Source organism: Danio rerio, chromosome 17 (genome assembly GCF_052040795.2).
Source record: "Danio rerio strain M-AB ecotype USA chromosome 17, GRCz13ab, whole genome shotgun sequence".
Classification (NCBI taxonomy): domain Eukaryota; kingdom Metazoa; phylum Chordata; class Actinopteri; order Cypriniformes; family Danionidae; genus Danio; species Danio rerio.
Genome location: NC_141037.1, coordinates 36775001 through 36794973, shown reverse-complemented (window position 1 = coordinate 36794973; position 19973 = coordinate 36775001). Strand labels below are relative to the sequence as shown.

The 19973-nt window shown below is 32.5% G+C and overlaps 1 protein-coding gene across 9 annotated transcripts in view; it reads right to left on the bottom strand.

Moving 5' to 3' along the window:
• Nucleotides 1-19973, bottom strand: part of asap2a (ArfGAP with SH3 domain, ankyrin repeat and PH domain 2a) — a 139560-nt gene that overhangs the window by 10442 nt on the left and 109145 nt on the right. For all 9 annotated transcript variants that reach the window (XM_087289412.1, XM_087289414.1, XM_087289409.1 and 6 more), the window contains 11 exon segments: nucleotides 19073-19160; nucleotides 16825-16873; nucleotides 15295-15461; nucleotides 14003-14136; nucleotides 10504-10598; nucleotides 10000-10189; nucleotides 8671-8756; nucleotides 8329-8444; nucleotides 6158-6225; nucleotides 5974-6081; nucleotides 2329-2557 (listed from right to left, as the gene is read on the bottom strand). In XM_087289412.1, the coding sequence (XP_087145538.1) occupies nucleotides 2329-2557; nucleotides 5974-6081; nucleotides 6158-6225; nucleotides 8329-8444; nucleotides 8671-8756; nucleotides 10000-10189; nucleotides 10504-10598; nucleotides 14003-14136; nucleotides 15295-15461; nucleotides 16825-16873; nucleotides 19073-19160 (1330 nt within the window).

Below are 19973 nucleotides of genomic sequence, written 5' to 3'. Positions count from 1 at the left end.
TCTAGCTGTGATAAATTCAGTGGAGTGGACATGATTTGGAAAGGCACACACTCATTCATATACGCTCATACAGGATATATAGGTTCATTTTGCAACTCCCCTAAAGTTAAACTGTTTTAACATTTTCTATTCCATTCAGTTAATTTCTTGGTCAGATAGGGTTAGGGCCATTTTATCTTAGCTTAGCATAATCAATTAAATCGGATCAGACCAGCCTCTTGCAGAAGAATTTTCTAAAACGTTTTGAGAATATTTACAATTAAAGCTTGACGGTCCTCTAGTTACATTGTGTACGGTGGCTGACTGAAAATTAAAAGTTGCTATTTAAAACATGCTGGATAAGTTGCCGGTTCATTCTGCTGTGGCGACCCCCCAATTAATAAGGGGACTAAGCCGAAAAGAAATAGAATGAATGAATGAATGCTAACGGTCTAATCCGATTCAATTATCTATGCTAAGCTAAGCTAAAAGTGTTCCAGGCAAACCCAATAACAGCTAAATAGATTGAAGAATGGTAAAACTGTTTAAGTTTAGGGGACTTGTAATGAGTGTTTCTTGAACAGTACACGTCACAGCACACATCAGGTCATGAAGCCCAAGGAACTGTCTGTAGATCTCTGAGACAGGGTTGTATTGAGGCACAGATCGGGGAAGAGTACAGCACTGAAGGTCCCAGTGAGCACTGTGTACTCCATCATCCATTAATGAAAGAAATTTGGAACCACCAGGCCTTAAGTGCGCTGTCCAGCCAAACAGAATGATCAAGGAGAAGATCCTTAGTCAGGAAGGTGATCAAGAACCTGATGGTCACTCCGAAAAAGCTCCAATATTTCTCTGTGGAGAGGAGAACCTTCCAGAAAAAGCAGCACTCAATCAGGCCTGTACAGTGGAGTCTCCTAACTGAAGCCATTCGTCTGTAAAAAGGCACATAAAGGCCATCTGGAGTTTGCTGATGGACTCTCAGACTATGAGAAACAAAATTCTCAGGTCTGATGAAACAAAGATTGAACTCTTTGTCTGAAGGAACAACGGCAATGACTCTGCACCTGGCCAAAGCCATTTTTACAGTAAAGCATGGTGGTTTCAGCATCATCTGAGTGAAGCTGCAAGAACTGGAAGACTAGTGATGATAGAGAAAGCAGAAAGCAGCTATGTACAGGGACCTCCTCGATGAAAAGCTGAAAATGGAATAATTGTATTGCAGGCGTGCCCTCTAAATGTTGATAAATCAAGTCAAGCACTGGAGCTCCTGGCAGAGTTTGTGAGAGCTCATGTAGGTCAGCAGCATCTTCATGAACTGATCTTCAAGAACAGGTCAAATGAGAGTTCTGGCTTTTTGAGAGAATCTGACATCTGTGAGGCTAAAAATACAGCAGCCTGCTGTGGCCTGAATGTCAAGCAGAAAACCTTCTTAAACAGCACTGCTGACTTTAGCCCTGTTTGACAGCATTATTAGCTGGTTTCTGTAAGTAGAACATTCAGTTACACACTTCGTTCACAACCAAAACAAATATAAAGCTGATCCTGTAATGACTTTGTTTTTTTTAAACACATGCAGGACATTTTATCTATATTTTATTATATTTTTGTCAGTTATTTGAAACTGGATGTATTTCATACTTGAAAAATAATAATAGCAATAACAATGATAATAATAATAATAAATTCAATGTATGCATTATAGCAGTGTGGCTTTATTGGCATTATTATGATAATGATTTATATGCAAGCAATATTACAATAAAGCCACAGTGTTGTAATGTGTACACTGACTTTATTATTATTATTATTAATATTATTATTATGTAACTAAACTATTATTTAAACATCACATTCAAGGAGTTCAATCATATTCTGGAGAATTCATATATAGTTTTGTGTAGTGATTATCTATAATTATACACAATAAAAAAGCTGAGTTCCACAAAATGGATTTGATTTAACTTAATCTTTTTATGTTCAAGCTACTTGAAATTGTAAAAACAATTAAGTCACCCCCCATGCAAAAATTTGACTGTAGTATCCATCACATTAATTAAAAAAAAAAACATTTAATAGCATTTAAAACTAGTTTAAAAAATCATTAATTCTAGTTGTACTTCACAATAAGGTCTAATTTCTTACAAAATAATTATAATGATTACATGGTAATAATAATAATACAGTAACACTATAGTTATAGAAATGGTCTTATAATTGTATAGTTGTGTAGCTTTAACAAAGAAGTTCTTGTATTCTTCATGTTATTTGTGTAAAATATAAATTATATCATGTAATTCTTTACAAGTCTCTCAGTTTCCCTTTATGATGCATATGTGAGTACAGTACCTAGGTTTCGGGGTGGTAGAGGTGGAGCAGAAGAGGACAGGCTGACGGGTGAGCTGGTGTTAATGATGGTCCCGTAGGTCTCATTGTTGACCAGGTTTGGCACAAAGCGTTGCTTGTCTTTGACCAGGTCTCGACCGTCTCGGCTCAGGCTGGCTGGACTCAGCTGAAGGGAGTTACTGCCCGGTGTGTAGCAGCTGATGGGCCGCTCGTCCCGCCGGTGAGGACTCGACTACACACAAACATTACAGGACATCATATAATGAATACTAATTATTATTCTTATTGCTTAATATATTATACATATATTAAAGTAATACAGTGCAGTGCTCAGCATATACTATATATATATATATAGTAGTTACTCTCCTCACAAATCTCTCTTTTAAACTGATATTTTTAATAGGAAGCTCTACTATATTATATTTGTGCATATACATTAGATTTGTCAGCACTGAAGGCAAATCTGGAGCTTGTCCAACAAAATAACTTGCGATAAGAGTCCAAAAACTAGTACACCCAAATGTATATGTAAGAGGAAAATCTTAAATAAAACTTTTTTTTAAAAAAAGAGAAAAAATCCAGAGAAGCAAAAAGATGTAATTTTTTAAAAATGTATAGGTTGTAATTTTTGTTTGCAATATTTTGCTTGAATTTAATTGTATTATCTTTCAATTTCTAAATATGTTTGGGGACTAAAGTATTATTTTAAAAAATATTAGGGGTGTCAAAATTAATCGTTTCTTTGGTGCACCGCGATGCAGACGCGGACAATTCGGTATCGGTTCAGTAATAATCATAACCGGTTATTACTAACGTCTTTTACCTCATATGCGCTCTGTCGCGAGGGAGGCGAGCGCGAGTGTTTACAACGCTCTAACTATTTAAAACTCATAAACTGCACAATTTCACTGTGTATCTTTGCTGGATCAGTCTTTCACTGACCCTATTTCACTGAGATTGAAAGAATGAAAGAACTTCATTTCTTTCTTTCTTTCTTTCTCTCTCTCTCACACACACACACACACACACACACACGCACAAACACACACACAGTGGCCCATTTGACCTGCTGGCGTGGCTTTTCTTCTCCTCTAGGCTGTTTTACAGTGTTACTTCTGAATAAAGAAACGAGCGCGTGTCTGCAGAGTTTTCTCCATCGTGTCTATCATACATCAGCTGTGAGATCGCCGCTGCCGACTGCCACTCAGTGTCACTCATCTGTGAAGAGCGCAGCGCGCAAGAGCCAATCACAACCGTTTTTGTTGAGGGTGTGACCAATCAAAGAGGTGTGAGAGAACTAGACAAGGATCAGAAATTGAGCTGAATATTTATATTTGTTTATATTATTTGCTAAATGCTTGTGTTGTTTAAAGGTACAGTTTATATGTCTGACTGTTTGTATTAAATGACAAAATTGTATTACAAATAATATATAAATATATTTATACATTTTAATACAAGAACTGCTGCTGTGAAGAAAATATAAAACTGTGTATGAAAAGCACCGTCAATGCACTGAGATATCGAATAGAACCGAATCGATGGCATGATAATCGTAACCGAACCGAACCGTGAGACTAGTGTAGGTTAACAGCTCTAATAAATATATCTGTTCAATAAATCTGTTTAATTTAAATGCACCAAAATACAACAATGTTCACTGAGAAATGGATAAAAATATTTATTTTCAAAATGGGCTGTACTCAATTATGCTGAGCACTGTGTATATAGTATAAAGCAGAAAAAAATATTTATCATATTTTTGTTTTGTATTTATTTGTTATATTAAAAGGAATTTGTTTATAGTAAATAACCCGAATGAATATTCAGCAACAATTACAATTAAAACAATTAAAAACCTTTTTGCAAAAATGTAAAAATGAAGCCGCATTTTAAATTATGTCCATAAGTATAATACCCTTTTTATTTGATCAATTGATTGTGCATCCACTTACAAAATCAACATTTTAAAAGATCAGTTACTTTTAAGAGAATTAACTGATTTAAAAAAAAAAAAAAAAAAAAAAAAATATATATATATATATATATATATATATATATATATATATATATATATATATATATATATTATTTGCAATTATTAATTTAGATATAAAATAATACATTTATATTTTTGAAATTTCAAAGCACACATTTCATGTTTATCTGTGTGTATTTTTTTTTTCCAGATATTTCATCTTTCAGTAAAACATATGCAGATTCTTACTATGTATGGAACTGAAATTAAACCCAAATTACAGTCAACAAGAACATATAATTCTATTAAATCTTGTTTTCCATTAGCTAAAATGGCAAAAACACTGTTTGGGTTGACTGTACTATATTTATGCATTTAATATGCTGCAATAGCAGTTTAATTTAGACTTTATATTTACCTTACTTTATATTAAATACAATTATTATGTATTACATAACATTCTACACACATAAACATTCAGATATGGAAAACAATGAGAGTCCATTTACAAATGATCAGTTTCTATGGATTATTATTTACAGTTAAATGCTCTATAGTTTGTTTACCTGCAAATCATAAATCCAGAATAACTGAGAATTTCCAAGACATTTCTTCCACATTTAAAAAAAAAAAAGAAATGCAGTGCCTTATATTAATCATTTATTGAAAGAATTGTCAGTTAAATCCCAGCTCACACTGGGTTGGGTGCAGTAGGACCGGTGGAAGTGTAACTGAGGCCAGCTAGCGAAGTGCTATGCAGGTAAACCTCACTCCTCTGACTAATAAAGGTGCTCTAGTGACAGACGTCAGAGGCCATGGTCTTTAGCCTCCTTGGTAGAGCAACCAACTCCCATATAAAGAATCGCCGTGTGGGGGTGCATCCGGGATGGGAATGAGGTGTAGGTGGGGTGAGTGTAACGGAGTGTAAATATAAAATACGTCCTTATATAAATTTTTAAACAAAATGACCGTTTTAAATTCAAAAGAGTTAAGAAATCAGTAATTGGTGAAACATCCATCATTTACAATAACTGTTGTGTTCTGACTAACTGTCATTTTCTGAAAATAAAACCCTTAAATGACAATAGTTTTTATTTGAAATTTGGAAAAAAGTTATCAGAGCTTTATAGAATAAAACAAATATGCAGATTTTACTTATATAGCCCAGAAAGTTTTCAAGTGCTCTCTTTTTTCATAACTGTTCAGACGTGTGTATATGACCCACTAGTCATAAGTAGGGCCAGACAGAATTTGCGCACTTGTTTTGCTATTTCTGCTGAGAATTTTATTTAAAAAAATTGCAGATTTAAGTGGATTTTGAGAGTATTATAACTAAAATTTAATAAATTAAATAAAAAAAATTGCTTTTAAAATTTTAATTAATGTTTACAATGCAAATCCATCTAGATCCGCTTATTTGGTAAACAAAGCAAGTCTCTCACATAATACATCTACTAAAGGACAGTAAATATTACTGTACAAACTTTACTGTAAATAAATCATGTGAACACTTTCATGTTAGTTAATAATATTACTGTAGTAAATTTTAAAATAGAATAAATATACATTTACACAAGTAAAGAAATAGATTTAATGAGCTTAAAATCTGTGGAAATCTGGCCTAGTCATAAGTCAAAATGGAATGCAAGCATCGAGTCGTTTCTCACCTTCTCATCCAGATCTTCATCACTCTCGTCCAGGTCTTCATGCTGAAGTCTCCACTCATACTCCACATGCACATGAGCATTGAACTTCCCTGCAAGAGCCTGGTTCAGCTAAAACACACACAGAGACACCATAAACCCAGCGCGCTTTCATCTCATTTTAAACTACAAGAGCAAAAGGGCTCACCAGTTCCTCACACTGCAGATGTTTGAGTCGTCTGGCGATGTCCAGCGGGGTCTCTCCAGCTTCATTAGCTTAAACACACACAAACAAACACAGCTTTGATGCATTTAATAAAGAACGAGGACGTCCCAGGACATTTAGTACTCTTGGCTTTGTGCAATGAGTTGAACAAAGATCCAGACAGCTTGCTCACAGAAGACACTGGCAGAAATAATGGAGAGGAGACTCCCTGGCACAGATTCACACACACACACTCAGACACATGCAGCTCTTATCTGCTCTTGCCACTGCTGAAGTGAAAGTGAAAATATGGGGTCTATTTAATCGGCCTTATCTCGTATAAGATGGATTTTTTAAATAAGATTTTTGCTGAAACCATGATGGCTAGCATTTAGTCATAGATCCATACGGAAGAGCCCACAGAAATCCGCAGACTTTTAGCCCATCGAGTCTTTTTATTTACTTGTGTAAGTGTGTGTACATTTATATTCAGGTGTTAAACTAATTTGTTCCATAATGGAAATTGTAAAATGGAAAGCAGCTGCACAGAAAGAAAAGTGGCCTATAACCGTGTTTTCATTTGTTTATGCATTGGTCTGTTTCGTTTGTCTTTTTTTCCCCCCATGTTGTTAGTGACATTTCAACATTATAAAAGCACAGAGAATATATAAGTAATAAATTTAATCATATTTATTTATTTATTTATATATTTTTATTTATCTATTTTAAGAAATGTGACATGGGTAGTTTTAAAACAGTTGTGTTTTATGGATCACCAAGAATCACTGTTGCAGCAAAAACATTCTTTAAAGGGATAGTTCCCCCAAAAAACTGAAAGTTCTGTCATTTACTCATCCTCCTTTTGTTACAAACTTTTCTCTCTTCTGTTGAACACAAAGGTAGATATACTGAGGAATGTGCAGAAAAAAACTATAGTACACCATAGTAAAACATTTTTGTTTGTACTACGGAGGTCAATGACTGCTTTTTTCAAACATTCTTTGAATAATAAAAAGATAATATATCTAAAAAAGGATAAGGATAAGTAAATAATGTGGAAAAACTCATTAACTTCCATAGTTTTTTGTTTGTACCATGGAAGTCAATTACTTTTTTTGCAAACGTTCTTTGATTAATAGTAAAATAAAAATAAAAAAACTTGAGTGAGAGTAAATGGTGTGAAAAGTTACATTTTTTGAGTGAACTATTTCAGAAAAAATGCCACCAACATCTTGAATGACCCGAAGGTCACTAAATGAACATTACATTTCCATTTATTTAGGTTCAACAACAGGGGCCAGTTGCACAAGCAGTGCGCAAGTTCAAACATAGCCCAGTTGTGACTTAAAGCGACACTAAGTTACAACTTACACACTACTAAATATATTTGTGTTGCCCCACTGAACCTAAATTTTAAATGTAACGCTGTTCCAATTAAATACTTACGACTTAACTGAAGAGCTTGCGAAAAGAATCTACTCACAGTCTTAATTTCCTCCCAAATCTGGCTTTTTTTTTTTTTGGTTTATGAAGGAAGAGTTTAATTTTCTATAAAGGAGTGTTTTGTGTTTGTTGTATCCATCAATTAAAACAAGAATTTCTGCACAGCTGAGTTTTTTTTTCTGCTCTTTTCTCTTTCATGAGTAGGATATAAAAAAATTCACGGCCCATTCACGGCTAGCGATGCAGATGTGTGCATTGTATGTTATTAGTGACTGACAGTAATTTAATGTGCTTTTGTTATTTATAATTTAATTTCATAGAACAGTCATATATGGATGCATTAGTTGCAGAATTTAAATCAGTTTAGTCATTCAAGGTGACTGCGCATGACTTTACAGAGAGCTTACGACCTATTAACTCCTGTTTGCATTAAGAACTTGTGGTACAACTGAAGTGAGCAAAAATTTAGCTACAAACTAGCTAGAATATACTAAGCTCCTAGTGCTGACTTTACATTCCAGTTTAAGAAAAAAACTTACAATCAGCTGGTGCAAACCCTACTCATGACAACAAACCTTCTCAAATCAAGCTGAAGTCAAAACAAGAAGATCATCTGAAAACATTCTGAAAATAAAGAAATCACCAGACAAAACAAGACTTTTGGGAATCCTTCACTACGTCGCACCCAAACGTCCGCTTTGGACAGGAACTACGTGAGATTTGCCTCATACCGATATCTATGGAGGCTTTTCCTCTGAGCAGCAGTTTGAGACACTCGCTGTTGTCCGTCAGGCAGCAGTAATGCAGAGCTGTGCTTCCTTTAGCCGTTTGCTTATCCAGGTTTAAACTGCGGAGAGAAACGCACACAATTTTGCCTGTTTAGACAACATTTAATCTCAATTTTCCGTTCCAGCCCCAGCCTCTTTAACCTTCAGGAGCAGCTCTTTTAAATAGCTGTGGTCAAACGAGGACATAAAAGCCGTTGATTCAGATTGAGTTTGCGGGACAGCATCGGTCAGCACTCGCTCAGCAGATTCGGGAAAAAGGTGTTTTCGGGTGTGTCTGGCTCTTGCCTGTTTTGGGTGAGGAAGTCGATGATGTGAAGGGAGGTTCTGTCCACCAGTCTCACGGCCAGATGAAGAGCCGTCTCACCTTGTTCCTGCCGCAGCCAGACAAACAAAACAACATGTTTATTCTCTAGCTTGGTTACTATTTGTGTTTGTACACTCAAGAGCTACTCGTGGCTGAAAGGTTGTGATATTTTTTGACAGAATTCACTGTATGTGGATTAACCAGGAGTACAGAACATTTATGAAAGCTTTTGTTACAATCGGTGTTGGGGAGTAACTAGTTACATGTAATGCCGTTACGTAATTTAATTACAAAATAAATGTAACTAATTTGTTACAGTTACTGAGAAAAAAAAAAGTGTAATTAAATTACAGTTACTTATGAAAATAATAAAGATTACAAATGGGGTTACTTCTAAAAATTTTCTTTAAAAATCTGGGATCTGTTAAATGATATTAATCTGTTGGTTTGCCTTTTTTGATATGCACAATGCCTTCTGCTTAGGCCTTTTATTAAAGTGCTGCTATTCTGCTAAACCTATATTTCTCAGTAGAGCGGCCGTAGCAGTGAGACAATTGCAGCACATTCAGAACGCTGCTGCCAGGATTCTGACCACAACCAGAAAATCAGAGCATTACATTACAGATATGCTCACTGAAAACAAACCGATCACTTTAAACAGATCACTTAGATCTTTAAATTAGAAATTCCAAGTGTTCAATCAAAACAAGATGAATCAGCCTTCAGCTACTACGCCCTCACTGCTAGAATCAGCTTCCAGAAATCAGATGTGCTCCAACATTAGACATGTTCAAATCAAGAATTAAAGCACTTTGAATTGTGTATGAAATGTGCTATATAAATAAACTTGCCTTGCCTTAAAAGTCAACACAATTAACAAAATTATAATATAATATAATATAATAAATATAATTTAATTTAATATAATAATATAATATAATAAATAATTAATATAATACAATAAATATAATTTAATTTAATATAATAATATAATATGATAAATATAATTTAACATAATATAATAAATATAATATAATTAATATAATATAATAATATTATATAATAAATATAATATAATAATATAATTTAATAAATATAATTAATATAACATAATATAAAAAAATATTATATAATTGTTTGTATTTGTTAGGTACAATTTTTATTTGTATTGCTATCATTATTCTATCAGTTTTCTATTTTTAATCTTTGTACAGCACTTTGCTTAAATGAAGTTGAACTTAATTGTGCTCTATAAATAAAGTTGTAAAGATGTAATATAATCTAGTGTGAGGTATGATGGTAACACTCACATGTCCATTAGCCAGAGGAATGGGCTCCATCAGATCCACTCCTTCAGCATAGACCTGGATGAGAGAGAAAATGTCCCGGGCCTTCACAGCATCACAGAGCGTGTGCAGCTTCGACAGTGCGTCTGGACACTTCTTACGAGCGAATCGTTTCTCTGTGTATTTGGCCATGATGAAGTCCTTCCTCGCCTGCCTGTCATACATGGGGAATTTAAAAAGGTCATTGATTACGATTTCACTTGTTTTATTTTACTTCAGTTGAACTTTTATGTAATGTTGCTGTTTGAGCATAAACAATATCAAGTCCAAAACCACCTCAGGCACCTCACCTTTTCATTTGTCATTTCCATCAATCGTTTCTCATGCGAAAATGAAGTGATTTTTTAAAAGCTAAACATAAACACATTACAGTGCACCACACAAGGTAATGTGTGGTAAGCCTCTCAGGTTGAATAAGTTAGTAAATTGATAGAGCAATGCAAAATTTTTAGACAATCTTCAGCTTACATGTCACTGGCTGGATTCGGTTTGATCACATCTTCTGCCGTCAGACAGGCCTCCATGATCTCATTGAAGCCAGCATTCCCCACGTTCTTGGCCAGCTAAACATCACACAACACACAAAACACATCCTTGAAATCAACAGTTGCACGCAACGGACTGTATTTAAACAATGTGAAGACACTGAATGTGAATAAGAGAGAGAAAATAACTAATAGTTAGTTTCTTTGTGTATAACACATTTTCTAACATGTTATGTTTCTGTATTATTTTACTAAATGTGAGCTAATGTGCATTTTTAGCACAACAATCTGAACAATGGATTGGAAGTATTTTTTTCACATACAGTGCATCTGGAAAGTTTTCATAGCGCTTCACTTTTTTCCACATTTTTATTTTGTTAAAGTCTTATTCCAAAATGGATTAAATTAATTTATTTTCTCAAAATTCTACCATAATCACAATGTGAAAAAAGATTTTTTTGAAACTGTTGCAAATTTATTGAAAATAAAAACTTGAAAAATCACAACTACATAAGTATTGACAGCCTTTGCTGGGAAGCTCTAAATTGAGCACAGGCACATTCTGTTTCCATTAATCATTCTTGAGATGTTTCAGCAGCTTCATGTAAGTTCACCTGTGGTAAATTCAGTTGATTAAACATGAGTTGAAAAGGCATACACCTGTCTATATAAGGTCCCAGGGTTGACAATGCATGTCAAAGCACAAACCAAGCATGAAGACAAAGGAAATGTCTGTAGACCTCAGAGACAGGATTGTCTTGAGGCACAAGGCTGGGGAAGTTTACAAAAAAAATTCTGCTGCTCTAAAAGTTCCAATGAACACAGTGGCCTCCATCATCCAATAATGGAAGATGTTTGGAACCACCAGAACTCTTCCTAGAGCCAGCTGGCCATCTAAGCTGATTGATCAGGGGAGAAGGGCTTTAGTCAGGGAGGTCTGAGCTCCAGCGTTCTTCCGTGGACAGAGGAGAACCTTACAGACGGATAACCATCTGTGCAGCAATCCACCAATAAGGCCTGCATGGTAAAGTGGCCAGACTGAAGTCACTACCCGCCTTGAATTTGCCGAAAAGCATCTAAAGGACTTTCAAACCATAAGAATCTAGTGGACAGTTCTTGTGGAGTTACCTTGTAAGTACACTGGTATTACAAGGTGAAACCTTCTAATGCAGCATTAGTTTTGCCATACAGTGTTAACAAGTACATAGTATGCAAACAAATGTGGGAGTGGAAAAACACCTGCAAGTACGTATTGCTGTTCTGCAATGCACTAACATAATTCTTGTTACGATGTGTACTTTCTTAAGAGTTGTTACCAATGTCCTGTTACACATTTGAACTTACACATACTATTCAGTGGGTTGTTACATGTGTGTAGTTACACCAGTTTTACACAAGTAAATACTATGTACCAGTGTGTACATACACTGTAGTTACATACTGCTTACACATCTAGTTACCATGTAAGTTCACAGGTATAAGAGACAATATAAAGTGTGACCGAATTTTGAGAAAATGAATGAATTTAATCTATTTTAGAATAAGGCTGTAACATAAAAAATGTGGAAAAAGTTAAGTGTTATGATTACTTTCTGGATGCACTGTAGATAAAAAATTAATATACAAGAAATTTGGTGAAGATTTATGGCTCAGTTATGGAGAAATATATACATTAAAATGTCTCAAATAAAATCTACAAACACAAATTAAAATAAAGTGGCATAAAAGAAACACTTGTAATTGTAACAAACAAACAAACCAAAAACACCAGTACATTTTATTTAGAGATTTGTTTCTACATAATTTGGCTTATTGTAAAAAAACATTTCGTTAATTTTTATTGTTTAATTTTTATTTAGAATAGTTTTCAAAATTATGGAGGTGTTAATAATACATGAAAAAATCAAACCGTTATTAAATGCGTCACAGTCAGGTATGGAAGCTGCTCTTTTACTGAGCGTAAGGCACAGCAGCAGGTGGTTAAAACTGCTCAATGCATGACAGGGACACCACTTTCACTTCAAGAGGACATGCAGAAGAAACACTGAGCGCTGAGCACTTAGTATTCTTAAGAACTCCTCTTACCCTGCTCACATGCTGTTTTTTCTGTTTTCTTTATACCTCGTGACTTACACTTCCCATGAACTCTGCATTGTTTATTATTTAATATTTGCACAATTAAAATTGCACATATTCATCACACTACTTCATCTTGAATTGCACATACACACTGTACACATACATTTGTTATTATGTTTACATCTATTTGCATACCTCCGATTATTAATAGCAAACCGTACATACAGATGAAGTCAAAATTATTAGCCCCCCTGAATTATTAGCACCCGTTTATTTTTTTTTCCCAACTTCGGTTAACAGAGAGCAGATTTTTTTAAAACACATTTCTAAACATAATATTTTTAATAACTCATTACTAATATCTGATTTATTTTATCTTTGTCATGATGACGGTAAATAATATTTTACTCGATATTTTTCAAGACACTTCTATACAGCTTAAAGTGACATTTAAAGGCTTAACTAGGTTAATTAGGTTAGCTAGGCAGGTTAGGGTAATTAGGCAGGTTATCGTATAATGATGGTTTGTTCTGTAGATAATCGAAAAATATATAGCTTGAAGGGGCTAACAATGTTGACTTTAAAATGGTATTAAAAAAATGTAACTATTTTATTCTATCCAGAAATAAAACAAATAAGACTTTCTCTAGAAGTAAAAATATTATCAGACACTGTGAAAACTTGCCCTGTCAAACATCATTGAAAAAATAGTTAAAGAAAAAAAAAATCAAAGGAGGGCTAATAATTAAATTTTCAACTCTATATTCATCTACTATAAAACTCTGTTCATAGTTAATACAACCTTTATATAATGATTATAGTACATCCATCTGTAAATATCACCATAGTTTTTCTATAGCTGCACTTTTAATTTTTACCTGTATCCTGCACTTGCTGCTATTGCACTCCTGGTTATACCTAAACTGCATTTTGTTGCCTTGAACTTGTACATGTGTAATGACATTAAAGTTAAATCTAATCTAATCTAATATGAATTTTAACCTGATTTGATCCAATGTTCAGATTTGTGTGCTAAAAATGAAAAATCTCAAAATAACAGGTGTGTAAATGTATTTATTTATTTTTTTGTTTGAGGCGTCTTGCGTTAACTCATTTATTCAGGCTCTATTTGATTTGTTTTGCTACTTCATAATATCTCAATCAGCCTAACAATGTATCTTGGCACTCAATCTGAGACGCAAGCCTTTCTCGCTGTGGCGAACAGTTCTTCTGTAATTGCTTTAATGATCCTCAATTGCTGGCCTAAATACGCTTTGGGCTGAAATCGTGCATGTGGAATGACTCCCAAAGAGCCTGAGTGATTTAAGCGAACCCTATAAAAATTTCAAGCATGCTGAAGCAGATAAATAAACTCAAGATTGTGCTGAAGCTCAAACACAAACCAAGAGCTCGGAGGTGCTGAGGACGTCGAGTGTGAGGGACTGGATTCGGGAGTAATGGACGCCCAGCTCTCTGTGGATCCCCGAACACTCGATGCAGGTCAGGATGCCCAGGTTGGTGGAGAGCCATGTGGGGCCTGGGAATGAGGAAACAAAAACATGCTTTAAGACTTTTCAAAGAGGCCGTCAATCATGAATGTGTAACATGCAAATGAAGCTTAAAAGATGAAAGGGCTTGTCCTCATTTACATGAATGGCAAATGGAGTTTGTGATCAGTTATGCAAATTTCAAGCAGTTAACACATGTGCTCCAAAAACCTACATCTAGCTTATAACATTTCTTGATCCAAGAGAACTGGCTAAAGAAGTAACAACAATAAAATGGTAGTAAAATTAAATAATTAAATGCAACAATTATAAACAATTATATTATAATATTTAGTATTAATGCAATTATGTAATAATAATAATAATAAAATAAATATCAGAAATAATAATAACAACAACTTTATTATATCATGATAATAAAAAATACTAATAAACATAATAATAACAATAACATTATTATAATAATTTTGGTTGCAATTGTTTTTTTTTATTTCTAATACAATAATAATAATTATTATTATTATTATTAATAACATTTGTAATAATACAAAATTATATAATTATAATTGAATGTTGTACTACATAAATGTTAATAAACACAACAATTGTCACCATTATTGTTTTATACTATATTTATTAAAGTAATATATGATTATTAGTAGTATTATTATTAGTTCTGTTAAATATTTCAAGTGCTAAATGGAATAGTAAATTGTTATCAGCAGCATTTGCTTTAATGTTTATAATTATTATTGTTGTTGTTGTTGTTGCTGTTGTTAATATTATTAATAATACAGTGCTAAATTATTTAAAAAAAATTTATAATAATAAACATAATTATTTAATAATAATAATGATAATTTATATTGTTATTATTACTATTATTAATAATAAAGTACAAAATTAATTATCTATTAATAATTGTACAATTATATATATATATATATATATATATATATATATATATATATATATATATATATATATATATAATAACAATAATAATCATAATAATATTTATTATTATTATTATTATTATTATTATTATTATTATTAACTAATTCAAAATATTAATTATTGTTAGCAGAATTGTATCGCATTATTTTAATATGACCCTTCCTGTGAGCCGAATTTGAACCTAATTTTCTCTCCACTTCCTGTTTCCTGTGGATGTCCGGGTCACTCACCAGGAGCACCGCAGTCGCAGCAGACATCGTTCCCCGCCATCCGCTTCACCTCTCCCAGGATGGCCTTGGTGAGCTCCTGCACAATGTTATTTTCTCCAACATGCTGGTCGCCCTTGAAGGCGTTGTTGAGCGCCTCTTCTTTACTGTTCTGCAACACTGAGATCCATCTGACAGCACACACAATGAACAGACATCAATATTTCAGTGTTTTTATTTGACATCCAAAAGAAAATCAAGAATTTCAAGAAATCAAGGACAGAAAAGAAAAACAAAAATACTTCACCCAACTACAAATAACACGCAAAAAGTTGATCACAACAATCAGATAGAATCGATTATTCATAATTACGTAATTATAAGTTTTAAATTCAACACATTTATATTCATTTTTAATCAACACAATACATTTTTTTACTTAATTTTAGATTAACAAAAGAGGTATGAAATAAATTTTTGGTAGAATAATAAAAAAAAGCTAATTTAATCAATTAAAAAATATTTAATATTTAAACTGGCAGCTCATTATTTGGTTTTTGTACTGTAAATTAGGCCATGCTTTATTTTAAGATACATAATAATTGTTGCTATTTATAATCCATTAACTATGTTGCTTTCTAATGGTTATTAAGGTTTAGGTTTGGGTGTTAGGTAGGACTAGGAATATACTTTATCCATTTCTCAGTAAATATGTCATATATTTTGGGGTATATGAACAAAACAAATGTATGAAATAGATACATTTATTAAAATAATATTTTAGTCACCAAACATCTTTAAAAATAGAAAGACTATACATTTTAAAAATCAAGCAAAATATAGCAAAACAAAAATACAAACTTTCAAAAAGATTTTAAATATTTTTTGCTTCTCTTGATTTTGGCTCTTTTTAAAATATTTGTATTTAATATTTTTCCTTAATGTATAAATTTGGCCTACTAATTTATTTACCGTTATTGTAAGTTCTATTGTTAGATAAGCTTCAAATTTGGCTTTACTACTACTAATCTAATATATATGCACAAATATAATATTGTAAATGATCCAGTAGAATATTTAAATAAGAGATTTGTGAGGGGTATTCTCATATATGCCTAGCACAGCAAGCACTTACAAAAAGCCAGTATCTTAAGAAAAGGCAGGTAATAAGCCACTAGTTAATAGTGAGAATTAGTACTTAAACTAAAGTGAACTCAAAAATTGTCAGAGGGGTTTAACAAGGCATTTTGAAAACATAATTAAATTGAAAACAAACATGAATCACAAGCTACAGCCATTTTTTATGGCCATAATTGTTACAATGTACACAACCGAATAATGATTCATATCAGTGATTTAAAAAAATAGAAAAGTTATACCAAAAGTCTAATATAATTACTATCTAGAGGGTTATCTTTGTCTTAATTGTTGCAAAAAACATGTTGTTGCTGTAAAAACAGCAGTAATTTGTTGTTATTTTCAGGTAGTAGTTTTCTAGAAGAATGAGTAATGTTCCATAGTTTTCCTTTGAAAGCAGAACATAAAACCACTTACATTTGACACTCTGGCTCATCTTCTGCCTGGAAATGATATGTTCTGTCATCTACGAATCATAAGATGTAAGAAAGACTATTACACGACAAGACAAATAGATTTTTGGAGAAAAAAAAAGCAAACATTTGACAGTTTGACGACGTCAGCCAGAGGACATCTATAGCAACTGCATATTCATTTTCTTAACCACGACCCTCTTACCGTTAGTTTGTTATGAAACACTAGCTACGTTTCCGTCTATTTTTATGCGCATTTTGGATATGCGCATAGAAAATGATTAATTGAAACGCCAAGATGCGCATCAATTTTAAAAACGCGCACAAAAAAAACATATGCGCATAACTGAGTAGGATAAACAAGACATCGTGTGATGATAAAAATGTGTGTGAATGGATAAACCAGCAGGCTGAGCACACTGTAATACATCTGAAATGTTGTTTTGGCCATTCTAAAATACCGTAACCATCTCAGTATTATTGTTAATATTGTTATTGTTATTACTATTAATAACACTAATACTGAAACGGTGAAGGTGTTTTAGAATGACCAAAACAACATTTCAAAGATTTTACAATTTGCTCAGCCTGCTGGTTTATCCATTCACACACATTTTTATGACATGATTCATTTTAATGCACATACTAGAATTTGTTCGGTGAAAGTGTTTCTATCGTAGTTTATGCGCATCTTTTCTTATCGAATAAAAAGTTTTTCCAACTCAGTTATGTGCATGTTTTTTCATGCGCATCTTGCCATTTACGTCAACCAGTGTTTTATGCGCATATCTAAAATGCACATAAAAATAGGTGGATGGAAACGTAGCTAATGATGCACAGAAGAAAGCACCGCCCCCTACTCAATATTTCATTTCAGTTTGAGGCACATCAACATCCTGAAATAACTTCTGGTTCACATGGACTTAACAGAAACATGACATTAATAAATAAGAGACAAAACCGTGTGCCAAATATCGCACTATAAAATATGCACTATGCACTCAACGGTCAAGTGTTTGAGCTTTAAAAAGCAGACTAATTTGATTCAAACATTTTAATTAAAAAATATATACATATATAATAGCTCGGTTCTGTTTTATTCATTTTAGTACCTTAGATTTACTTAAATTTATTTGAGTGCAATGGCAATAATTGATTTTTTTAGAAAAAGTTAGAATTGTGAAAAAATAATGTTTATAAATAAAAAATAAATTATAAAAAATAAATGTTTTTATAATATATATATATATATATATATATATATATATATATATATATATATATATATATATATATATATATATATATATATATATATATATATTAGTACAGATCATTTGACTCATGCTAAAACAACACCACTGTGTCCTAAATGGCAGTCATGCAATTTCAGAGGCTAAGCTGTTGTAGATACACATTATTATGTTTGAAAACGGCAGCTGTGTTGTTTAACAGAGGAACATCTGTGTTTCCCTGAAAAAGTGACACTCTGACAATCCATCTGGAAAGAGGAATAAAGGATGGGAAAAGCATAAAAGGAGGAGACAGGCGAGATAAGCTCAAATATTCCCACTCATGGACGGACAAAGAAAACTGAACTTGTTTTTCTCTCAGCTGAAAGGTTCCTGTGGTTAGATGAGATGTTAAAGGAAGCAGAGGAACATGGGAGAAAATCACTCAGCCAGTATTTCCTCAGTCAGAACTTCCTCATAGATAACAACAGCACTGCTACATAGAAAAGCTACAACATAGAGCTGCCTGGGAACTTTATTTTATTCCTTATATAATATAATATAATATAATATAATATAATATAATATAATATAATATAATATAATATAATATAATATAATATAATATAATATAATATAATATAATAATTATATAATATAAAATAAAACAATATAATAAAACATAATATAATATAATAATATAACATAATATAATATAATATAATGAAATATGAAATAATATAATATAATATAATATAATATAATAAAATATGAAATAATATAATATAATATAATATAATATAATATAATATAATATAATATAATATAATCACTAAAATATGTTCAATACATTTAAGTTAATTGTCCTTGTCATGTTTAGCTACACTCTTTACTTTACCAAGTGATCAAATGTGAAATGGGATGATTTGTTTCGCAGCCAGGGTTTGGTTTAACAGAGCTCCTGTTTCAGGTTTATAAATGTGTGTGGGTGTGAAGCAACAGTGACGGGTGCAAACATACGTGAGATGAGGTCAAAACTTTTCTTCTCCTCTGGGTTGTGCTTCACCTGACAGGTGAGAAGATTGAGTTTGGCAGGAGGTCTGTTTGCCTTTGACATAGAAAAAGGAAAAAAAAAAAAAAGAAGAAAGAGAAAAACCATATTAGTCACTAAAACATTCATCCCAACTATTGCTGTTTAACGATTAATTGTGAATAATCAAATTAAAGTTGTATTTACATAATATATGTGCATGTATTGTGTATATTTATTATCCATATATAAATGCACACTCATAGATGTGTGTACTACAAAAATTTAAATTAGCATTTATATTAATGTTTATTAGGGATGTAATGGATCACGGTTGATAACCCACAGTTTGAAACGCACGTGACACATGGATTAATAACTCTTTTATATTTGTAAGTTAATCTGACATTTAAAACAATTGCAGAGAGATTGCCTGCCGCGTCATTCAAATCACAAGTATGAAAGCATTTTGGCTTCCCTGTAAAATACAATGATGATGGAAAAAGTTGTGGTGGGACCTAAATGCTTTCTTAGATTATTAATTAAAGGTGTTTCCTGTCGCGGTTTGTTTATCCTGCATTAATGCATTCAGTGTAAAGCTGCACAATTGAACACTGATGAAAACATGAATAATAAATGATAATGATTTGCATTTGTTTATCAATCCCTCGAAGCGCTGCATTCAAATCTGCATTTGATAAAGAAAGATTCAGTTTTTACACTTTTTCAGTTAGTTACAAACAATTAAATAACACAGAAGTACTGAGATAACAGTTTACAGTTCAGATATAAACACTGATGCTTATGGTAAAGATTAAAATAGCTGTTTAATAGAACTTGACACTGTTGTAGAAATTACATTGTGTAACCAACAGGTGGCGACAAAGAACC